General features: G+C 28.2%; 2 protein-coding genes and 1 long non-coding RNA gene across 6 annotated transcripts; 2 read left to right on the top strand and 1 right to left on the bottom strand.

Moving 5' to 3' along the window:
- Window positions 1-2,202: 2,202 nt before the first annotated feature.
- LOC105250332 (cytochrome P450 6k1) lies at window positions 2,203-11,079 on the top strand. 3 transcript variants are annotated; one of them, XM_025410093.1, is made up of 7 exons: window positions 2,203-2,315; window positions 8,098-8,627; window positions 8,814-9,182; window positions 9,385-9,569; window positions 9,793-10,081; window positions 10,642-10,884; window positions 10,978-11,079. In XM_025410093.1, exons 2-6 carry the CDS (start codon window positions 8,108-8,110, stop codon window positions 10,821-10,823), a joined length of 1,545 nt encoding a protein of 514 aa, XP_025265878.1. In that variant the 5' UTR covers window positions 2,203-2,315; window positions 8,098-8,107; the 3' UTR covers window positions 10,824-10,884; window positions 10,978-11,079. The 3 variants fall into 3 exon arrangements, with proteins under 3 accessions (XP_025265878.1, XP_025265877.1, XP_025265879.1); XM_025410092.1 differs by having other exon boundaries at window positions 2,211-2,385; XM_025410094.1 differs by lacking the exon at window positions 2,203-2,315 and adding an exon at window positions 3,312-3,380.
- On the bottom strand, window positions 4,076-5,438 carry LOC112638419. 2 transcript variants are annotated; one of them, XR_003122987.1, is made up of 4 exons: window positions 5,226-5,438; window positions 4,977-5,083; window positions 4,639-4,882; window positions 4,076-4,293 (listed from the first exon to the last, which is right to left on the bottom strand). It is a non-coding gene; the product is annotated as an uncharacterized LOC112638419 (long non-coding RNA). The 2 variants fall into 2 exon arrangements; XR_003122986.1 differs by lacking the exon at window positions 4,076-4,293 and having other exon boundaries at window positions 4,537-4,882.
- Window positions 11,080-15,920: 4,841 nt separating the features above from the next.
- LOC105250328 (cytochrome P450 6k1) lies at window positions 15,921-21,348 on the top strand. Its single transcript, XM_011256353.3, has 6 exons — window positions 15,921-16,120; window positions 16,656-17,184; window positions 19,087-19,446; window positions 19,626-19,810; window positions 19,931-20,219; window positions 21,025-21,348. The coding sequence occupies exons 2-6, from the start codon at window positions 16,674-16,676 to the stop codon at window positions 21,204-21,206; spliced, it is 1,527 nt and encodes a 508-aa protein (XP_011254655.1). The 5' UTR covers window positions 15,921-16,120; window positions 16,656-16,673; the 3' UTR covers window positions 21,207-21,348.
- The last annotated feature ends 1,307 nt before the right edge of the window (window positions 21,349-22,655 follow it).

Raw genomic sequence — 22,655 nt, 5'->3', positions numbered from 1 at the left:
CTCTCTATCTCACTACGAATCAAAATTAGGATAAAAATATACATTTTTAAATACCTTCTGTCACCTTTTGAAATTAAAAATGGCGCATCCAATATGGTGAATAGAATCACAATAAAAAGGCATAAAATTTAAAAAAATTTATCAAAATGTATAACAACTGTATTAGACATTTCTTTACAATACTTTTTTGGCCAACCGAATCTGACATATGTCAGTCTTTCCAAATTTCAAGATCATGGATCTACCATATTGATGTCTATATAAATTCTCTTTAACGTAAATTTTCTTACAATTTCATACTTATACAGGGTGTCCCATTTTAATGCCCCACCCCAAATAACTTTCTTATTTTTAATTTTAGAAAAAGATGTTTCAGACAAAAGTTGTATGGTTTCGAGGGGGACATAAGATGGTACCATTAATTTGATTTTGAAGAGTCACATGAAGGTTACGTGAAGATCATTTTCAATTTCTTAAATAGAACACCCTATATATTTTTGCATATTCTTGTAGCTTATCTCGAGAGCTTTCCAAAACACTATAAATAAACATTTTTTCATCAAGTACGTTTCGAGTAATGAGGCTTGAAATCATTTCTTAATTTTACATAAACCATAAAATATCTTGTAAAATATTCATTTTTTGATTATCTTACCTTAATACTTTTATGTACAAAATAATGAGAGAAATCAATTGGTGTGAAATCAAAGAAAACATACAGTTGTTTTTAAGAAAAAAATATGTAATTTGCAATTAACAATTCCATATTTTTTCTTAAAAACAACTGTATGTTTTCTTTGATTTCACACCAATTGATTTCTCTCATTATTTTGTACATAAAAGTATTAAGGTAAGATAATCAAAAAATGAATATTTTACAAGATATTTTATGGTTTATGTAAAATTAAGAAATGATTTCAAGCCTCATTACTCGAAACGTACTTGATGAAAAAATGTTTATTTATAGTGTTTTGGAAAGCTCTCGAGATAAGCTACAAGAATATGCAAAAATATATAGGGTGTTCTATTTAAGAAATTGAAAATGATCTTCACGTAACCTTCATGTGACTCTTCAAGATCAAATTAATGGTACCATCTTATGTCCCCCTCGAAACCATACAACTTTTGTCTGAAACATCTTTTTCTAAAATTAAAAATAAGAAAGTTATTTGGGGTGGGGCATTAAAATGGGACACCCTGTATATCTCAGCGAAGAAAAATCGTGCGGCGAAAGTGAATTTGAAAGGCGAAAGTGAGTATTATACGATGCCATTGACAGAAATATTTCAAAAAATTTGGTTTACTCACAATAAATTCATGAAATTAGCCAAAATAATGATTTTTGGGCTATTCAACTACAAATAACTCAAAAACTTGACATGCTACGCAAATTCGACGGCCAGATTCGGATTCAGCGCACAAAATTACGTCGGAAATCACTATTGCATCTTTAAAAAAAAATCTCGCAGGCCTGTGTTATTGACTTAAAAAGTTTTACGAATTATATGCAATTTTTAGACACTATGTACGTTTTAAAAAAAATAAACATTAACAAAGGATAGATATTATCTCTCCTCGCTAGAGAAATGGAATTATTAAAGAACAGTGTACAATACGAAAGCACGATGCAATTTGGGTTATAGAACTTAAATCAAATTTTATCTTGACTTTCATTAAGAATTAACTTCTGTTTCTTTTATAAAGTACATGCGTGGCTACAGTGGATTCCGCTCCTCTACGGGAGAGCTCCACTTCCAGAAGATATAACCTAACCCAAACCTATTTCTGATTTAAAATTAAAATTTGGTTTAAATCAGAATAGGTTTGAGTTAAGTTATCTCTTCCAGAAGTAAAATCTTCGTAAGGGAGGGGGGCGGAAATCATGTATCCACGCATGTACATGTTTCATTCTTAAAACGTATATAGTATCTAAAAATTATACATAATTTATACAACTTTTTAGTTAATAACTTTTTAATAAATGGCTAAAACTTTTTGAATGTCACTCAGGACAGTAACCTTGACAACATATGAGAAGGTCAAAATCATTGGGAATCCTTATTCAGCACATTTACCGTGGATGTAATGGCAGCATGTAATATAAGAGATTTAGAAATCTTGAAAATAGTTATTAAATGTTTGCGTGCAATCTCTTTCGCGACACTGCACTAAGATAATAAAGTTCGCAGAGGAGGGAAACGAAATAAATGGAGTCGCCAACATGACAAAGAAGTTTATTCCTGTCATAGCAGCTTTTTATTGCGTGTTTCTTTTGCAAAACGTTTTAGCGTTCTGTGTAATCTGCATATTTAACAGTGAGTGCTAATGATTGAAAATAGATTTTATGATGATATAACATCGAAGATATTATAAAATATAAGAAAGGTACAAAAATCGTCATATTGTACATATTGTTATCATTTTTTATATTAAAAATCTCGAAAAATGAAAATTTATTTTACTTACAAATATATTTATTAAAGAACATTTTTTACTACACTGCAGGACAGTTTTAATAATAGTGTTTCAAACTTTTGAACACGCAGAGTCTTTTTGTATATTCATTGTAAATTAGAAAGAAATTAAGAAATTTGCTCGAAAACCGATATTTATTAAAAATTACAGAAATAAAAATAAATAAGAAAGTGTAGTGAAAAAAAGAAAAGAATAAGACATTTAAAAAAATACTCACACATTGCTGTGATTAATATTTAAATTAAGAAAAATTCGTTAAGAAAAATTCATTAAAATATATTCGACAAATCAAAAATGAATCTTCGAATTTTCGAAATTCTCAAGTCAATTTAAAACATGAATAATCATTATAAATATACAAGTTACGGATTTTTATATCAATTATATTAATCAATAAGGCAGACAAATTCTTTCTCTTTTTTTCTTTAAGCTATAAATATAAATAAAAAATGCAAATAGAGGCATATTACTTCTTTAGGACACATAAGTTTTAGTTTTTTTAATATAAAAAAGAGATATAGAAATATAACAATATAACAATACATATCATTAATTTGCATTTAAAAATAAAATTAAATATTTAATAATTTATAAATATTTTATTGTAACAAACATTTTTATTGTGGAACATATTTAAGTACGTTTTGAAGATTTATCATAAATCTGTTTTGAAGATTTATCATAAACGAGTTTACATAACAATATATTTATATGTGTACTATTATGTTGAAATAACGATAAATGATTTGGCGATGAGAAAGAACAGAAAGGGAAGAACGTTACACTATATAAATGCAATCGCATGTGTGATGCAGAGTTATAAAGTTGTTTCTGCAGCTATACTGTCGTGTTCTGAATTACTGTGCTAAAAAACTTATTTTTCAAACACTTCGTGTTTTTTATTGGTAATTATTAAACTTCAATCTAATATTTATTTAGATACGATTTTTTTCTATTCTCAATCATTTTAAAAGGCTTATAGGGATTTGTGTGTATGTCTAAAGAGAATATTTTAAAAATATAAATAGTTTGTGTGTCTAAAGTAATATTTTAAAAATAAATTTCAAGAAAAACGTTGTTCTTAATTTAACTTTATGTGATCTTTTCAAGTTTATTTAGATTTTTAATTGAAACTATTTATTGCATATTTTAAAAAATGACGTTAAACTGCTCTTGTTGTCTTTTCTAATATCTCGATTCTCAATTCATTAATTTTGTATCTTTGATATTTAATAGAAAACGCATGGCTAAACGCATCATTCTGTTTCATCTTGTTTGCTATGTTTTATCAAAAATTCAATTAATTATGAAAATGAGAAAAAATGAAATAATGTTTATTGTTGCAGTTATTAATATTAAATTGTAAAAATTGATTATTTATAGATTAAAAATGATCGCTGATAAATTACTATTTCTATTTATTTTTAAATTTGTGTAAGTTTGCTGTAATCTTTAATATTTTAAAGAAGGCATTATTTAAAGTCGATTATCAGCATGATCAATTAATCTTGAAATGAAATGATTCTCTTGATTAAATAAATATTCTTATAATTATCAAACAATAATCAAACTATATTTACAATATAGTTTCCTAATCGGAATTATTTATTTTTTCGAATGATTTATGTGAATGAAAAACAAGTTGATAATAATCCTTGTGTCCTTCCAATTTTAACAATGATTCATTTAACACGTTAAACGCCCTGTCGATCATCGGTGACCAACAATACAAAAGGGGAATAAGCATGTAAAAGTTGCTCCCGCACGTATCGAGTCGAGATTGGTATCATGGATTGGCACCTATGTGTCTAAAAAATCCTGTAAATATCAATCTTAAAATTGCATTTTTGTATGAGTTATGGAGAGGGAAAGCAAAAGTGAAAAAGTGATTTTTCTCGAAAACGGCCGAACCGATTTTGATGAAAAAAATATATGTTATAAACATCAGCAAGACTATTTTGAGAATAAATTAAAAAAAAATTCTGACAAAATATACGAGTAAAAAAAATTTTTGAATTTTTCAAAATTATTTTTTGAGGTTATGTTTTAAAGATACACCTTCAATTTTTTTTTAAAGAAAACCTTAAAATGTCTGCTTTAACATCTACTTTTTCCAAATTTTTCATAGCGGTACTTCATGGCGAAAAATGTTGAAAATCATACATGTACCACGTTTTCACATCACACTCTCGTTCCAGCCACGCATATCGATCTCGACTGATCGGTTGACATTATATTAAATTAATTTTAGTCTGTGATCATATGTCACCTTTGGCATCTCCCGAATTCGCTATTGATTCATTTTCAACTTTTTAAAACTTATGACAAATAGCCGAGCGTTTTCAGAAAGCCAACTTTGGCCGTGACTTTTACTTGCTGCTCATATGACTTTTACTTGCTGAAACATCTGAAAAAAACCTATTAATAATAAATAATATCCTAATATTAAAAATCGAAAAGTTTCAAGATTATAAAATAAGAAAAATGTATCTAAATATTACTTTTATTAATAAATGATAAATAGGGAAAGTTGCCAATACGTGATTTCCTAAATCGTACACCATGGAGTTTCCATGGAGTTATTATTTAACATTTGCGAGCAACATCCCTAGAGTGGAATATTTTGAAAGTTAGATTACAATTTTTTTTTAGATTTCCATTATTATAAATATTTCTTATCTTTTAAGGCCGTGTTATCTATAATTTCTCTTAGTCGACTATTAAAAATCAAGATTGATAATTATACAAACATTCAAACAGGGTCATTCAAACAGGGTGTCCCACCTAGAAGTGGCCCCTTTTATCTTTTAAACTAAAAGAGATAGACCATAACAAATATATATGAAATTAAATGGCTTTAACTGAACTTTATTGTGAGTATAGTGGTTGATGACAAAATTTATCTATATCTTGATGTCGCTAGTCCAATAAATAAAGGGATCAAAGAAATATAATCGACCAAACTAGCTAGAAATTGATTTATTAATACGACGTTTCGACCATATTGTTGTGGCCTTATCAAGTATACACTGGAAAGATTATAAAAGATTACTAAATTAATTAACGGTTTAAATATATAGTACGCTCAACGAATTAAAATATAACAATTTTAGTATACCGACGTAATAAAAATCAGGAGACCGGCATGGATGATAATCTTGTAAATTGCACAAGTCACATTAACAAAAAAACACGTTATTTTAACTAAATTTGAATTCGAGAGAAATTAATGCGTCTGTGAGAGACTTCGTCAAGAGACTAAACAATAACGAAATGAAAACTGAACTTAATAAAGGTCACGTAGTTCAATTTTCATATCGTTATTGTTTAGTCTCTTGACGAAGTCTCTCACAGACGCGTTAATTTCTCTCGAATTCAAATTTAGTTAAAATAACGTGTTTTTTTTTTTAATGTGACTTGTGCAATTTACAAGATTATCATCCATGCCGGTCTCCTGATTTTTATTACATCGGTATACTAAAATTGTTATATTTTAATTCGTTGAGCGTACTATATATTTAAACCGTTAATTAATTTAGTAATCTTTTATAATCTTTCCAGTGTATACTTGATAAGGACCACAACCATATGGTCGAAACGTCGTACTAATAAATCAATTTCTGGCTAGTTTGGTCGATTATATTTCTTTGATCCCAAAATATATCTATATTAAAGAACGGAGAGATATGTATAATTTTTTTATAATAATGTAGATATTTTGATATAATAAAAGTTGTAGCGCTGTTTGAAACGAATATAACAATGTATGATTTAATGTAAATATTTTACATATTATACGAGATTTTCCGACTTGAAATATCGCGAGCGACGGCCACCATTTCATTTTCGGCGAATTTCCCTGCGATATAGCCAACTTCTGACTGAGTATCATGATTAAACGACATATGTCAACCTCTAATGCACGAGTCAGAAGTTGGCTATATCGCAGGGCCGAAAATGAAATGGTGGACGTTGCCCGCGATATTTCAAGCCGAAAAATCTCGTATAATATGTAAAATATTTACATTAAATCATACATCATTATATTCGTTTCAAACAGCGCTACAACTTTTATTATATCAAAATATCTACATTATTATAAAAAAATTATACATATCTCTCCGTCCTTTAATACAGATAAATTTTGTAATCAACCACTATACTCACAATAAAGTTCAGTTAAAGCCATTTAATTTCATATATATATTTCATATATTTGTTATAGTCTATCTCTTTTAGCTTAAAAGATAAAAGGGTGTGGCTATTTCTAGGTGGGACACCCTGTATTTTATCAATAATATATCATTATCTATTGATAATCATTATATAATAACCATCATTTATTTCGCATTTAATGATAATGAATATTTTCTTCTATATTTAATCTTAAATACTTTCTATTACTTTTGCATTTTTTATGAAGTTCATTCAGATTCATTTTGAGATTAAATTAAACATTTTATGAAACGTTCAAAAATTTCTTAAATCATACTACCACGCGATTTAATGAAAACGAACACAAAAAAGATCGGAAAATTTTCTTAAATAATCCATCAACAAGTCTTCGGATGTAATGATAAATGAAGAAGATTGATTTTGTGTTTCTGTCGTATCGTTGTTTCACGTTACCAATTCATTGCACGTGTATTTAGTATATAATACAAGAAATATTAAAATGACTTTTTAGGGATATATTTATTTATTTCAACATATTTTCAAAACATATTTTTTTGTGTGTAACGTTAAATATATTTATATGGCTATGACGAGTTGCAGTATTTTCACTATCATTTGAAGTGAATATTCACTCGTTTAAAGTTAGCCCTAATTCTCAGAAATTTAGGGAGTACTTTATTCATTTATCAATCAATCAAGTTTTTTTCCAGTGCTTTATGTAATGAAGTCCGTCTAGAAAATATGAGTCAATTCCTTGAGTGTAAAATATGAGTACGTGAAGCTTGCGGAAGAGTATTAAAAAATGATATACGGTTTATATTACAATACTTCCCCAATTACATTTTATAAAAATATCCTTTTCTTAACAATTATTGTTTTTAAACCAAATTTTATAGGTACTATTTTGGAGATCAATGAGTATGATATTTAAATTTTCCTGATGAGTTTTCGAACAAAATTTTGATTTTATTAAGTGACAAAGTAATATTTTAGAGTAACAAAACATTAAATCATCATAAATGAGAATAAGAAAGAAAAGGAAGATGAGATATCATCCAAGCTTCTTCAATATCAGAAATACTGTAAATTTGTAATCGAAAAATGAAAAAAGATTTTATTGTAGATTTTATTTCGAAAAATATATATGCAATAAAAATGGGAAACTTTGTTTAAAAAAATCTATATTGTCGGCATGTTTAAAATTAATACAATGTTATTCTCAGGATGATATCGCATTAAATATATGAGAATTATCTAAGATCGATATGTACTTCATTCATTTATCAATCAATCAAGTTTTATTTTTTCAATCCTTCAAGATCTTGTTCTAATATAAATAATAAATGTACTTAATAAATACAATTAAATAAATATTATTTTATTTTGCGATATATGTTATTAAAATATAATACCGTCTACTTCTATATAAAAATATATTTTTTATAGATAAACCAAAATGGCACTCATAACTGCTTACTGGGGTTTGGACGTCATCATAGTTTTAACGACTCTCATGGTAACCGTTTATCTCTACATGACACGCAAGTTTAAATACTGGAAAAAACGGGGCATCGAAGAAATCTTTCCACCGACGCCTTTCCTAGGCAATTTTACGGAATGCCTGTTATTGAAAAAAGCGCCGGCGTATTTTTTAAAGGAGTTATATGATCAAGCAAAGGGGCTACCTTACATTGGCTTCTACGTTTTAGACAAGCCCTTTTTGTTGGTTCGTGATCGGGAACTCATCAAGAATATCTTAATAAAGGACTTTAATATCTTTTACGACCGATACAATATTGCTTATCCGGATGACCAGCTGGGTTGCAACAATCTCTTTTTTATAAGGAATCCAGTATGGAAGATGTTAAGGATGAAATTAACGCCATTCTTCACATCTGGCAAACTAAAAAAAATGTTTGAACTGATGTTAAATTGTGGAAACCATCTGAGCTCGTATATCGAATCGTTGAAAGAAGGTAAATATTCATATGTAAAATGCAAAATATATTGAGAAATATGTATTTCAGAAATTTGAAATTATAAAGAAGTTCAGTTCTCAATTTCACAGATACGCGTGAAATAGATTTTAAAATTTCAAAATAACTTGTGTAAGATATTTACTGTTAGATAGATTAAATCAATTAATAAAATATTGGTGACAGGTGAAGGAGAAACGATCGAAGTGAGAGAATTAACTGCCAAGTTTACCACGGACGTCATCGGCAGCACCGCTTATGGACTTGATGTGAATTCATTTAATGATTCAAACGCTGAGTTCCGCAAATATGGCAAAATGATCTTTCAATACGACACCATTCGCGGCTTGGAGATGCTCGCGGTATTTTTCCTTCCAACTATAATGCGTTTGGCTCAAATAAAAGTATTTGGCAAAGAACCTACCAGCTTTTTGCGCAAAGTTTTTTGGGAGACGCTCAATCATCGTATGGAATCTGGCATCAAGAGGAATGATCTTATTGACATTCTTCTCGAACTAAAAAAGACTAACGGTGATCAAGATTATTACGGATTCAGTAAGCAACACAGAAATAAATAATGGTTATTTTAAAAATTTATTTTTATTTCTAAAATAAATAAATAGAGAGATAACGCTAAGGGAAGTACTAATGTTATTAAATTAACTTATTAAATTAACTGAACTATAAGAACAATAATTTCGATAATTAAAATTAATATAATAAGCGTCTTTAAAAGTCTACATAAGTTGAATTTTAGAATTTGATGGGGATAATCTTCTGGCGCAAGCAGCCAGCTTTTTCACCGCCGGTTTCGAGACCTCTTCAACGGCAACAGCGTTCGCAATGTACGAGCTTGCATTGCAACCTGATCTTCAAAATACTCTGAGAAAAGAAATTGTCGAGGCTCTCGACAAGTCTGGTGGAAAAATCACATACGATTTGGTACATGAATATTACAGTTACTATCGAAAAGTTATTAAAATAAACATGTGTCACGCAAGTATTGATATCATTGCCAGAGCAATTTTTATTTAAAATTTGTATTTAATTTTGATCAAATTTTCATTTAAAATTGATATGTATATATATATATATATATATATATATATATATATATATATATGTATATAATATATTATGAGACGACATTTTATTTTATTATTAGACTATGTCGTTAACATATCTGGATATGGTGGTCTCCGAAACTTTGAGAATGTATCCGCCATTGGGATATATAAATCGTATGCCAAATGAAGCTTATAAAGTGCCGAACTCCGATTTTGTAATTGAAAAGGGTACACCGGTATACATCCCAATGCTCGGTCTACATTATGATCCGGAATATTTTCCCAATCCGGATAAGTTCGATCCGGAGCGATTCAATGAGGAAAATAAACGTAATAGACCAGCATGCGTTTACTTCCCCTTCGGAGAAGGTCCACATAATTGCATAGGTGAGAAAATCAATTTTGGTATGAAAAGATATTTATATGATATGGAAAATAACAAAATCATATACTGAGGTTGTAAATTTCATAGACAAATTTACATTTTCATATAAATATTATAAATGTTATATTTAGTTATAAATGTTTTATTTAGTTTATAAAATCACATATTTTAAAGACGTACGAAGAAACATTAACTTTTCTTTCGTAAAAGTGTAGTAGATTACACAAATTCGAAATAAATAAAAATCTGCAGGTTTTGAAAGAAAGATAAATTATGTATTTAATATTGAGATTATTAAATAATATAATATTATTATCTATTTCATAATCTAATAAATTTCATAATTCTCAAATTTATAGCTTTATATTTTAAAAGTGCAAATTAATATAACAAAATTGCGAATAATTTTCATTATATTTGTATATGATAATTCCGTTGTGTATGATAAGTCTATAATGTGTATAATAATATATAATTTTTATTTTTGTGTTTTTATTTTGTGTTTTTATTTTTTATTGTAATATAATATAATTACAAATATAATTTATATGTACTTTTGCAGGCACTCGTTTAGGACTTTTACAGATAAAATTAGCGCTCATCATAATCTTGAGTAAATGCGAAGTGAGACCATGCGAGAAAACCTCAATACCAGTGGTAATTGATCCAAGGGGTGCCATGACAGTGCCTTTAAACGGCGTAATATATCTCAACTTCCGCAAAATTAAATCTAGCGCTCTTTAAAACATAATATGTATTATAGCAGTGTGTATTATATTATTTTAACTCATGGAAAATACTTACAGTAAGTATTTTTGTTAAAAAATGTATAAAGATAAATCATTAAATGTATTGCGCATGTAATGTAAAATTTTTAATAATTTCATTTTGATACTAGGTGGTAAACTTAATTCGTGCCGATCTTTCGTCTCTAAAATTGATTTGTTTCGAAGGGAAGATGAATAAAAAAAATAATCAAAGTAATTTCCTCTATTTTCTATTACTTTTTCCCATCTTTCATCATTCATCCACCCATTTTTGGACTTTTTCGTAACTGGAGAAGTGTGTGTCCGTAAGTGCGTGTGTTGCATCGACCGGAAGAGATAGCAATCCGATGGTGCCAAGTCTGGAGAGTACGTTGGATGCGATAGGACTTCCCATTCAAGCTCTAGAAGTATCTGTTTCACGCTTTTCGCAGCATGTGGTCGAGCATTATCATGCAAAAGAATGACTTCGCGTCGATTGTACTATGGATGATCTTTCTTGCATCAACTCGTCTATTGAGATGATGTTTAGTGTGTAGTTAATTTAATAAGTAAACGTAAAAACATATATATATATATATATATATATATATATTTGTAAAATACGTAAATTTATGTGTTATAAATTTTCCGCAATTCCTCAGAAAAATATCAAACGTAGAATTATTTTGTAAACAATAATCAAAAAATTCTTAAATATTCATTAACAAGATCTATTTAAATAAGTGTAAGGAAAAGATTTTTTATAGATTAATTATAAAATGCTATTTATAATACATTACTAGAATTTAAAGAACATAATAATTTTACTCCATCTTCTTTGTTATCTTTGCATGACTCGCAAATTCAAATATTGGATAAAGTGAGATATTTTATACTGGAGAAAAAATTGTAACATCTTTCTTAAGCAATTTCACGAATATATTTTTAAAGAAGTTATCAAAATGTCCTAAAGGAGATATAGAATTATGAGAGAATGTTTCTGACAATAATTGATTAACTCCACTTGATTCTGATAACTCGTAAATCGAAGACATCTTAATGAAAAATTGTAATTACTTTTGCGGTACTTTTTGCCGAATAAGAGTAATGCATAAAAAATGCATTGTTATCAGAAATCATATATACACATGATATTTTTCATCCTAAAATTATAAAACTTTTGAAAACATTTTTCGGCGATGGTAAGTTAATAAAAATAATGTGAAAAAAACATGATCTTATATATAATAATATATAAACTATATTCGCTATTAAATTTTTTATTGCCAATTTATGTTTATTTATGTTAACCTCGCTTTGCATGCACATTTATTTGTTAATAAAATTAAAATTTTTAAATAAATTATATGACTTTTTGAAAATTTCAGATTATGATATTTACTTAAAATTAATAAACATGATGTTTATATATCTGTTATTTTCGAGATATAGCAAGTATATTTTCAAATAACTTTTAAATTTTATATTTAATGTTTTTTTTCGATTAATTAGAAATAAACAATTAAAATTTTACAAGTTTCTATGTTATTATGATTATTGTATAGTGTTTAAGTTCGCAAGAAAATTTATGTTTTTTTCTTTGCTTGTGCTAACACGTAAGAATGAAAATCTGTTTTCCGTATAATTTCATGTAACCGCGTAATCGTCTTGCTTCATACTTGTCTGTCACGAGCCTGGGCGAGACTACTGAAAAGCAAGGTATCGCCCAACTCGTATCTCACCCCCTCTTCACGAAGACGCTCTCGATCTTTTTTCTTTTCCTGCGAACGGTCATTAGATCTTATTTCCGCGTACTATTAAACGCAAAGAAATTAATTTCAAACCACGATTTCTTAAAGGAGTCTTTTTTTCGATTCAATGAACGATCGTCGAGTGCAAGTTCGATAGACGGTAAACAGATTTAGTGGAAAGCGTTACAGTAAAGTGCACTAAAGCGGTACGTTCATAATAAGTATTGTGTTAATTTGAAATTCTTTAACATGCGACATCGATTGCGAACGCAAGTGTCATCCGCGGCTTTCGATGATAGCCGCATTTTAACCATTTATTGTCCGTCTAATTGCAGTTAGCATTCGTGGGTGCAATCACTCTGCGATTGGAACGAGGCAGAACATTAAACTTTTAATAATAGTGTTGCGATAGAGCAATTTAATTATCAGCTATTTTCTTTTATGTATTTGCTTTTTCACATTTTCGGTTATTATTTTCTTTCATTATTTTAAGTTGCGCTAGAGAGAAGCCTGAGAGTGGTCATGCAGCCATTTTTCAGGGAACGCTTTTTCCTCGTCGTACAGTGGCGTTAACTGGATCCATTTTACGGCCGGCGGAACTACGTGGCTGGATCCACTTTCCAATTCCACGGTAAAACGACTGATTGGTTCAAGTCCGTGCTAGATCCATAATTGTGGATCTCAAAAGTACGAAACATATCATACATTTATTAATGTTTTATTACATATTATTAACTGCGCGTCTTTCTTCTTTTTTTACTTTAGCATATATTATGAAGTAATATATACGTGTGTGTGTGCGTGTGTGTGTGCGTGTGCGTGTGCGTGTGCGTGTGCGTGTGCGTGTGCGTGTGCGTGTGCGTGTGCGTGTGCGTGTGCGTGTGCGTGTGCGTGTGCGTGTGCGTGTGCGTGTGCGTGTGCGTGTGCGTGTGCGTGTGCGTGTGCGTGTGCGTGTGCGTGTGCGTGTGCGTGTGCGTGTGCGTGTGCGTGCGTGTGTGTGTGTGTGTGCGTGCGTGTGTGTGTGTGTGTGTGTGTGTGTGTGTGTGTGTGTATATAGGATGTCCCAAAACACATAATCAATCTTTCAAAGACAGATTCCTGGGATCATTTCGAGACAATTTTTCCTCAGCGAAAATGTCGATAAAGGCCATCATTTTTTGCATGTTCCCAATTTTTGTCATCATATATCTTTGCAATTAAGCCTTAAATTAAAACTCAACTAAAGTAAACTCTATTTAAAATTAAACGAAGAATATGGTTTTCTTAATATTTTATTTCTGCAAAGCTTAGTTTACGAAAAACACCTTATTTTCAATCACTTATAATTCTTTAATTATCGAAAATTATTAGTGCCTCGACATTTTCGTTGAGGAAAAATAGTCTTCAGATGATCCCAGGAATCTGTCTTTGAAAGATTGATTATGAGTTTTGGGACACCCTGTATATATATAATATAGAATTAAAATACTTTTATTTTATTTCACATAAAAAATGTTTTAGTAATTTCAATAAAAGTATTTTAATAAAATAAATATGTGTATATTACTCCAATAATAAATACTATCAAAATGAAAAAAGATCATACGCAATAATATTTCGTACTCTATTGATTGTGAGATTCACAATAATTAATGGATCTAGTACGAACATACGGTCGTTTTATAAAACACACTTATATATGTATATGTATATGTATCAATAAAATATGACAAATATATAATATATATGTATATATATGGGACATTCTTTCTAAACCGGATCACCTTTATATATATGTCATATTTTATTGATTTGAAAAATAATTTTATTGGATTAATAAGATATTTGCGATTAAAATAACATTAAGCACGACATAAATCGGATTATTTTTAACTAGATTAACCATATATATTAATTAAAAATAATCCTATTTGTCATGTGTGGTGTCATTTTAATCGTAAAAATCTCATTAATCGCTAATCTCATTAGTCGCTAATTCTCTATAAAGATTTCTTTGTCAAAGTAAGCATGTCAACTTTGTGGATAGATATATTCTCAAGCGATTTTCTCTCTCTGTAAGAAGTTTTTGCGTGATTATGATGATTTATTTCTTACTAAGGCTGATAAAGGTCACGCCACAGTAGTCATGGACAATATTAAATATATGATTATGTAATCGGTTGTAATACATTACCAACCAATAAAGTGCCAATGTCATTGATTTAAATTACATTCTTTTATTTTATCTTGTAGTATTCAAGGATTTAATGTTATGACTGCGTTCGGCACTTGTAAACATGATGTGTCTTTGTTTAACTTTTAGCGAACAACAAGGATAAGATGATTCTGCGAGCGTTGCGATCATTAAGTGGAACCCAGCCTACATAGATAAATATATACAGTGTATGTAATCTTCTGTTATGAAAACACAAGATGTGTTGTGCGAAAAATCGGACGCATGGACGGACACGATTAACGTGTTATGGAGAGGTTTATAATTAATTCTGGAAAATCACTTTTCTAAACATAACTTAATCATATATACTTGGATTCGTAAAAAACCTTTCACTTTGTAATAAAGAAATTTCAAAATTAAAAAAAAATATATTTAGTGGTGGGAGTATTTTGAAAAATTAAAAAAATAAATTTTTTTTGTTATTATTGTAAAGTACTCTTAAAGCCATTTAACTTTTGATTTAAAAATTTTCTTCTATCTCTTATAACCTCTGAAATATTCATCTCAAAAGGAAAAACTCGATTTTTTCAAAGAGGTGTTTTACCCCCTAGATACGCATATGGGCACATAAAAAAATACGTGTCCCTTATTTTTGTCTAGAAAACAACATATTAAAAACTCAAAATCGAAGGGGGACACTTCCATGCCACTTCCTTTCCTTGTACACAAGTGTACACAATTGAAATACATCGCAAACTTTATACTATTCTCTTTCAAAAGAAGATAAAAACTTTTAACGGCATCCGAAAATCCTGCCGTCAAAAAAAATCACAAATAAAAAATGTGTATGAAACTACAATATAAATTGGTATTTTCAAATTTTATTAAGATTACATGAAAAAAAATAATGGATCTTATTAAATATAATAAAAAATACTAAATTCGAGAAAAGCTGTATGTGACGGTTTATCATTAAATTTCAATGCTATAGATCATAGATAATCATTGGGAATATATTATTGGGAATCAGGCAAAATGTCAAATGGAATACGACATGAATATTTGAATGGAATATTAGCAGCGTAGCTATTTTTATATACGACACTATATTATCTTAGTAAAACAAGTGGGGAGAATCGACTATAAAAGACCAATTTCTTATACCTCTCAATAGTATGTGGAGATTAAAAGCATGTGTTACATACATTATTAAGCCAGAGAAATCAAAAAAGCCAAACTAAATCAAGTTTAATTTGTGAAATTAATTTGAAGTACTTTATTAATAACGATTACGAATCTATTATATTCTTATATTATTTATAGTGATAACGCGAGTTCAAAGACTTCAAAGTCATATCTTTAAATTATGTTACGTCGTTATGAGTAAAAGTAATAATGAGACTTATGACTTTCTTAGTGTAATCTTATAGTGCAATCTTCTTTTAAAATTATATTTTTGAAGAAAATTTACGAATTTGTAGTGCATGTATTCGAGATAATCAGTAAAACATAAGTAGCTAATAAAATCTTTCGCACTAGACTTGGAGGAAAATTATTATAGATGTTAATAAAGTATGTTAATAAAGTAGCAATACTATGACAAGTGTAATAACAAAATTAGAAATGTTACTGTCATTTATCTGAGAAATCTGAGTCTTTCACCCTTTTTTTGTTATACACTTTGATGTAGAGATAAAATATATATATATTAACGAAAAAATATAACTAAACCTTTTTGCTCAGTCTAGAAATTGAGAGAAATTTGAGAGTTTCTCTTCTCTCCTAGAAATCATTGACTTGTAGACATTTTCCCATATAATTTTATGCAATAATTCTTAAAATTATTCCACTTTATTTAAAAAGAGGTTGCTCTATATATTTATTGATATCTTCTATTTTTCAAACAAGAGGAATATTTTTACAGATCTACAAGTTGTGTAAAATGATGTTTATAATGCCTTACTGGGGTTTGAATGGCTTGATAGTTTTCATCATAGTCTTCTACTTTTACATGACGCGCAAGTTCAAATATTGGAAAAAGCGCGGTGTTTCGGAAATACCACCAATACCTTTCTTGGGGAGTTTTGTGGAATGTATATTTATGAAAAAATCAACAGGACAGCTACTAAAAGAATTTTATGACGAAGCAGTAGGGCAACCCTATGTAGGCTTCTTTGTTTTTGATAAGCCCTTCTTATTGATTCGCGATCACAAACTCGTCAAGAACATCCTAGTGAAGGACTTTGATCATTTTTCCGATCGATATTTCACGCCGGATAAGAAGGACCGTCTAGGTTACGCAAATCTCTTCTTCGTAAAAAATCCAGTGTGGAAAATGCTGAGATTGAAAATGACACCGTTTTTTACTCCCCGTAAACTGAAGAAGATGGTAGATTTGATAAAGGAATGCGCCAAGAATTTATCCGACTATTTGGATTTGCAGAATTTGGAAGGTAAGTGAATGATTTATGGAATGCACAAAATATCGAGAAAAAAAGATATAAAGCATCTCTTTAAATAAAAATTGCTATATAAAATTATGTACAATTTATTAACAATCTAAATAATTCTCATTTTAACTTGGATCATTTTCATCTCTTAATTTTGAATAAAGATAAATCTTTCTATAAAGATAAATCTTTATAAAGATCATTCATCTCCATCTTAAGTGGCGATTAGATATTCTTGAGAAATTTATATGTCATAAAATATAAAATATTTTCTAGTAATTTGTATACGTTGCATTTTTATATGAACCAGTTTATTCTATATTTATTTGATGTTTTTCTTGCAAAACGGAATCTATAATTGTAGGAAACAAAATCCATTTCATATTGTACGGTGCTTAAGGTTTTCCTCCTTTTCATTATTTATTTATTTCTTCTTTTTATCTATTTATTTTTTCTTTCTTTTTTAAACCTGGTAACATTATATAATATGGGCTTATCTCACCTCGCGCGAAAAAAAAATAAGCAACTTCAATTAATTTACTTCAAAAGTGCCGGATGATATGCAAAAATTATTAAAATATTATTTTCATAACAACATTTTCAAACATAAAATATTATTTTAACAAATTATCAAAATATTATTTTCATATTTTATTGATTTCTTAATTAAAGATGACTGCCTTTTAAGATTAAGAATGCTGATTATTGAAGATAAATAATCATTCTGTAAAAATCAAGGTCAACTTTAAAGTCAAAATAAAAGTCTATGTCCATGAAAACAAATAATTAACAAACAAATAAATTTTCTATATTGCACACATAGTGTTATTGTTTATACAAAGTGAGCCACAAATTGCCTTCATAAATATTGATTGCCCAAAATATCTTCATATCTTAAATATCCCGAGTATAAATTTAAATCTGCCATTGGCTCGGCACTATTTTCGGCTGCCAAAGCAAGGCCAAATGAATTATGTAACGTTTTTTTATTTACTTGATTTAGCATTTCGGATTGCGATCAGGCTATTGAGTCGTAGCTTGACCACTAGTTCAGAGATTGATCCTGCCGTCTTAACTGTTCCAGACATCGAAAATATTTTAAAAAAAGGATAAAATATTATTTAAAAAAATGTTTAATACCACCTATCAATCATGATTACCGTATGGCGATGTATCAGGTTAGCATAAGTATCTGATCAGGGGAACTGTAATACGATGTGACGTACCGTAATCTGAAAGCTACCTGATCAATATTAAGGCTGCCGGATCAAAATTTCTATTCATGTATTGATTTTTATATAAAAATAGTTAAATAAATTTATACAAACATATTTCAGACAAAAATTAAATAATTTTGAAAGAATTATGTTTTGATTGTCTTAGTATTTTCTTAGGAGACTAACAATTTTAAAAATCATTTTCATTTTTTAAAAATCGAATTATCCTAATTTATTTATATAAATCAATTCCTCGCAACATTTGACGTAAAAAGTTATAAAAGTAGAATAGTAAAAAATTGAATAGTTTATGAAATATTTTATTTTAATTTGACATTTGGAATTTTACATAAATTATGAAATATCTCGTAAAAGTATTAATTTTTTTATTTTCTTATATCAATATTTTTGTACACAAAATAATAAGGAATCAATTAATGTAAAGAAAACAAATAATTGTTTTAAGAAGAAAATATGTAGTTGTTCATTGCAAATTCATATTTTTTTCTTAATATTTTTTTAATTAAAAAAAATTATGTATAATTTTAAAATTTTAAATTCGAAAATTATTATTTCTTCATGACCTGATTTTAAGTAAAGTAAATTAGATCATTAACTTGATTTAATTGATCTCTTTTTTTTAAAGATACAACATAGTTAAATTGACACATGATGATATTGTTGACAGATAAGGGAAAGATAATAGACGTAAAAGAATTGGCCACCAAATTTACCACTGATGTGATTGGCAGCACCGCTTTCGGACTCGACATGAACTCTTTCAAGGATCCGAATGCCGAGTTTCGGAAACACGGTGTTATGATGTTCGACACTGATCGTAGTTTTGAGTTAATCGTAATATCTTTTATTCCAATTTTATGTCGCTTAACTGGCATGACGGTGCTCGGCAAACAGACCGATGCATTCCTGCGTAAAGTTTTCTGGGAGATGATCATTCAACGCGAAAAATCCGGCGAAATAAGAAACGATCTCCTCGATATCCTTATCGATTTGAAGAGAAATCATGATGAAAATATCAAAGACTTTAGTAAGCACAATGCGATAAATAATGATGACAACTACACAAGTTTTGCAAAAATGCTTTGAAATTAAATTCATTTAGCAAGATATTAAGAAAACTAGATTATTCAATGTATTTGAATGATTAAAATTAATATTAATCAAAACAATCAAACCTTTATAAAACTTTAATAAATTTAATTTCAGAGTTTGATGGAGACGATCTACTAGCACAAGCAGCAGTTTTCTTTGCGGCTGCTTATGAAACTACCGCGACAACAATATCTTTCACATTATACGAACTCGCATTACATCCTGAAATACAGAACATATTAAGGGAAGAAATTATTCAGGAACTCGCTAAATCTGATGGAAATATTACATACGAAATGGTGCGCAAATAATTAGGATATTTTTTTACTCTCAATCGAATCTCTTGAAAAGTATAACTGAAATACATATATATAAGAATGATATTTATTTTTTCGATCTATTATTTTTGTTATGTTTAGATCATGTCCTTATCGTGTCTTGATATGGTGCTCTTTGAAGTTATGAGAATATACCCGCCAATAGAATATCTACAACGTGTCACCACCAAGACTTATAAAGTGCCGAACTCCGATCTCGTAATTGAAAAAGGTACACCGATTTTCATTTCCGTACGCGGTTTGCATTACGATCCGCAATACTTTCCCGATCCGAATAAATTCGATCCGGAGCGATTCAACGAGGAGAATAAACGTAACAGACCGTCATTCGTTCATCTTCCATTTGGAGAAGGTCCACATGGGTGTATAGGTAAGAAAATTAATTTAAAGATTAATATATTATGTCATGTCTAACATAGAATAAATCGAAACGAAGCTACATATTCCATAAATGCACAAACTTATATACATTTTAAGATTTATGACGAAAATTACAAAAGCTTTAAAGCAATTTTTTATCCTAATTGATCGATCAAACATAAAAGATAGATTCGATTGTGAAACAAACGAGCATTAAATAAGATAAATTAAATAAGACTACTCCTTTTTTCCATTTAATTAACTGTGATATCAAGTTTAATCAATAAAATACCGAATTATAAGAGCTCAGCTAGAATTATATTTTTGTATAATTACATAAAAACTAACGAAACACAAAACTTATACGAATAACAAAAAATTCAATTAGAGTGATAATATACAATTATTGACGCGATTATTAACAATCCTTAGCGATTCGTTCTTTCGTTAATTCAGAGTCATTTTTTATGAAAATATTTAAGAAAGTTGTCATTTTCAATCATGTATTTATTTTGATCCATTACTTTAATATATAATTACTGTATAATTTAATATTTCATAATTAAACATTATATTTAAAAAATGTAAAGTTTAATTATAATTGAAAAATATGATTTTGTTATCTATTTATCTCTCTGAATCTTAATTTATAAAAATGCTTTCATATTTTATTGTCAATTACTTATAAATTTTGATTCCTGCAAAAATCGACTATAATTGATCATAGAATGTATTGTTAACACTCATGTGATAAGACATCTTATATATATTTATTCTTTTTTATTAAATATGATTATTATACGGTTATTTCGCAGGTATTCGTATGGCATTTTTGGAGATGAAACTAGCATTAGTAAAGATCTTGAGCAAATTTGAAGTGGCACCATGCGAAAAGACTTTGATACCTATGAAACTTGATCCCACTGCAATTTTGACAATGCCATTAGGAAAAGTAATATATCTCAACATACGAAAAATTAACCTCGAAGAATTATAAGTAACGTAACTTAAAAATAACCGATGATACTAATATATTACTGTGTATATTTTGCATTTTTACACATTTTATATTTATATTTTTTAAACTTTACGCGACCGTACGATTGTTTTTAATGTAAGATAATGTGCTCTAAGAGTTATTATATAAGTTAATAGTTATTATATAGTTAATAGTTATAGTTAATAGTTAATAGTTATTATATAAGAATTATGCATGTTTAAGCTTGCTTAAGCGTATATCACTAAATTATTTTATATTTACTACAATAAATTATCATGTTATATCATCATCGATCATTGATTAAAGAAATATCAAATCGGCGCTAAAAGTGAAAACTAGTGAAAGGTAATTTTAATTAATGTAACAGTACATTAATTTTTTTTACATATATTAATTTTAATTAAAATTTCCTACAATCGATTTATCGTATTGTGAAACATAATATGCAAAAAAGGATCTCCATACATAATTTTTCGTTTTCATCTCAACAATTATTTACATCTGAAATTATTATATTTTTTTATTCACTGATTTTTTATATATATATATTTTAAATATTAATTATATTTTAGAAGTATATATTTATCATAAAGATAAAAAAAAAATTCAATACGCATAAAGGATCGTGGTTATTTATCTTTCTTAAGGAATTCTTTCTGTAAATTTATAAGAAGTTGAGATTAACAAACTGAAAAAGATATGACTCTAAAATGTGTCATTTAGACATATCGCTTATAGCAATCAATATAAATTAAAATTCAACTGGGCATTCAATATATATACAATTAGGATGTATATAACTAAATTAGCGAAGATGTAAATTTAAATAAATTATTATATACTGGTCTTTTGCAAAGTTAGATTTTTTATACAGAAAGCATTTATGAAAGAATCTTAATCTTTTTATAAAGTATTTGAATCTTTTTAAATGACGTTTTTTTAAATTATTTAATTTATAAATTATTTAAATTATAAACTATTAATAATAATAATAACTATAATAATTTATTTAAATTATAAATTATTTAAATTATAAACTATTAATTATTAGACTTTTTATAAGAATGAATTTATAATGTTGTATCTAAAAGAATATATTAAAGAGGATATAAATTCTTCTAATTTCTTCTCCATATTCCTTCTACATTCTGTTCTCCACATATTTCTCCACATGTTTTATTTATTTTGTTCTTCGTATGTGGAGAACAGAAATAAAAATTAACACAAAGCATAATGTCAAAAAAATTCTTGAGTACTCCATTAAGCATCTAAGAAAAAAATATTAGTCCAGATTATAAACCAGTTAAATATTGTGCTGCTTTAGAACGACTATAAAATTAAAAAATAATGTAATGAAAGTTACAAATAATTTGCATGCGTTAAAATAATATATATCCTTTATTTTCTTCGCGCATTAAATATGACAAGTTATATTAAATTCTGATA

This window comes from Camponotus floridanus, unplaced genomic scaffold (assembly GCF_003227725.1).
Source record: "Camponotus floridanus strain SB8 unplaced genomic scaffold, Cflo_v7.5 scaffold3, whole genome shotgun sequence".
NCBI classification, from domain to species: domain Eukaryota; kingdom Metazoa; phylum Arthropoda; class Insecta; order Hymenoptera; family Formicidae; genus Camponotus; species Camponotus floridanus.
The sequence above is the reverse complement of the archived record's forward strand: the minus strand, read 5'-3'. Positions and strand labels throughout refer to the sequence as shown.

Excerpts from the sequence above, each read along its gene's own strand:
- LOC105250328 (XM_011256353.3), top strand. The coding sequence starts at position 16,674 with ATGATGTTTATAATGCCTTACTGGGGTTTGAATGGCTTGATAGTTTTC. Across the intron at positions 19,447-19,625 it reads TGAAAATATCAAAGACTTTA|AGTTTGATGGAGACGATCTA; the intron begins GTAAGCACAATG and ends ATTTAATTTCAG. Across the intron at positions 19,811-19,930 it reads GAAATATTACATACGAAATG|ATCATGTCCTTATCGTGTCT; the intron begins GTGCGCAAATAA and ends TGTTATGTTTAG.
- LOC105250332 (XM_025410093.1), top strand. The coding sequence starts at position 8,108 with ATGGCACTCATAACTGCTTACTGGGGTTTGGACGTCATCATAGTTTTA. Across the intron at positions 8,628-8,813 it reads TATCGAATCGTTGAAAGAAG|GTGAAGGAGAAACGATCGAA; the intron begins GTAAATATTCAT and ends TATTGGTGACAG. Across the intron at positions 10,082-10,641 it reads AGGTCCACATAATTGCATAG|GCACTCGTTTAGGACTTTTA; the intron begins GTGAGAAAATCA and ends GTACTTTTGCAG.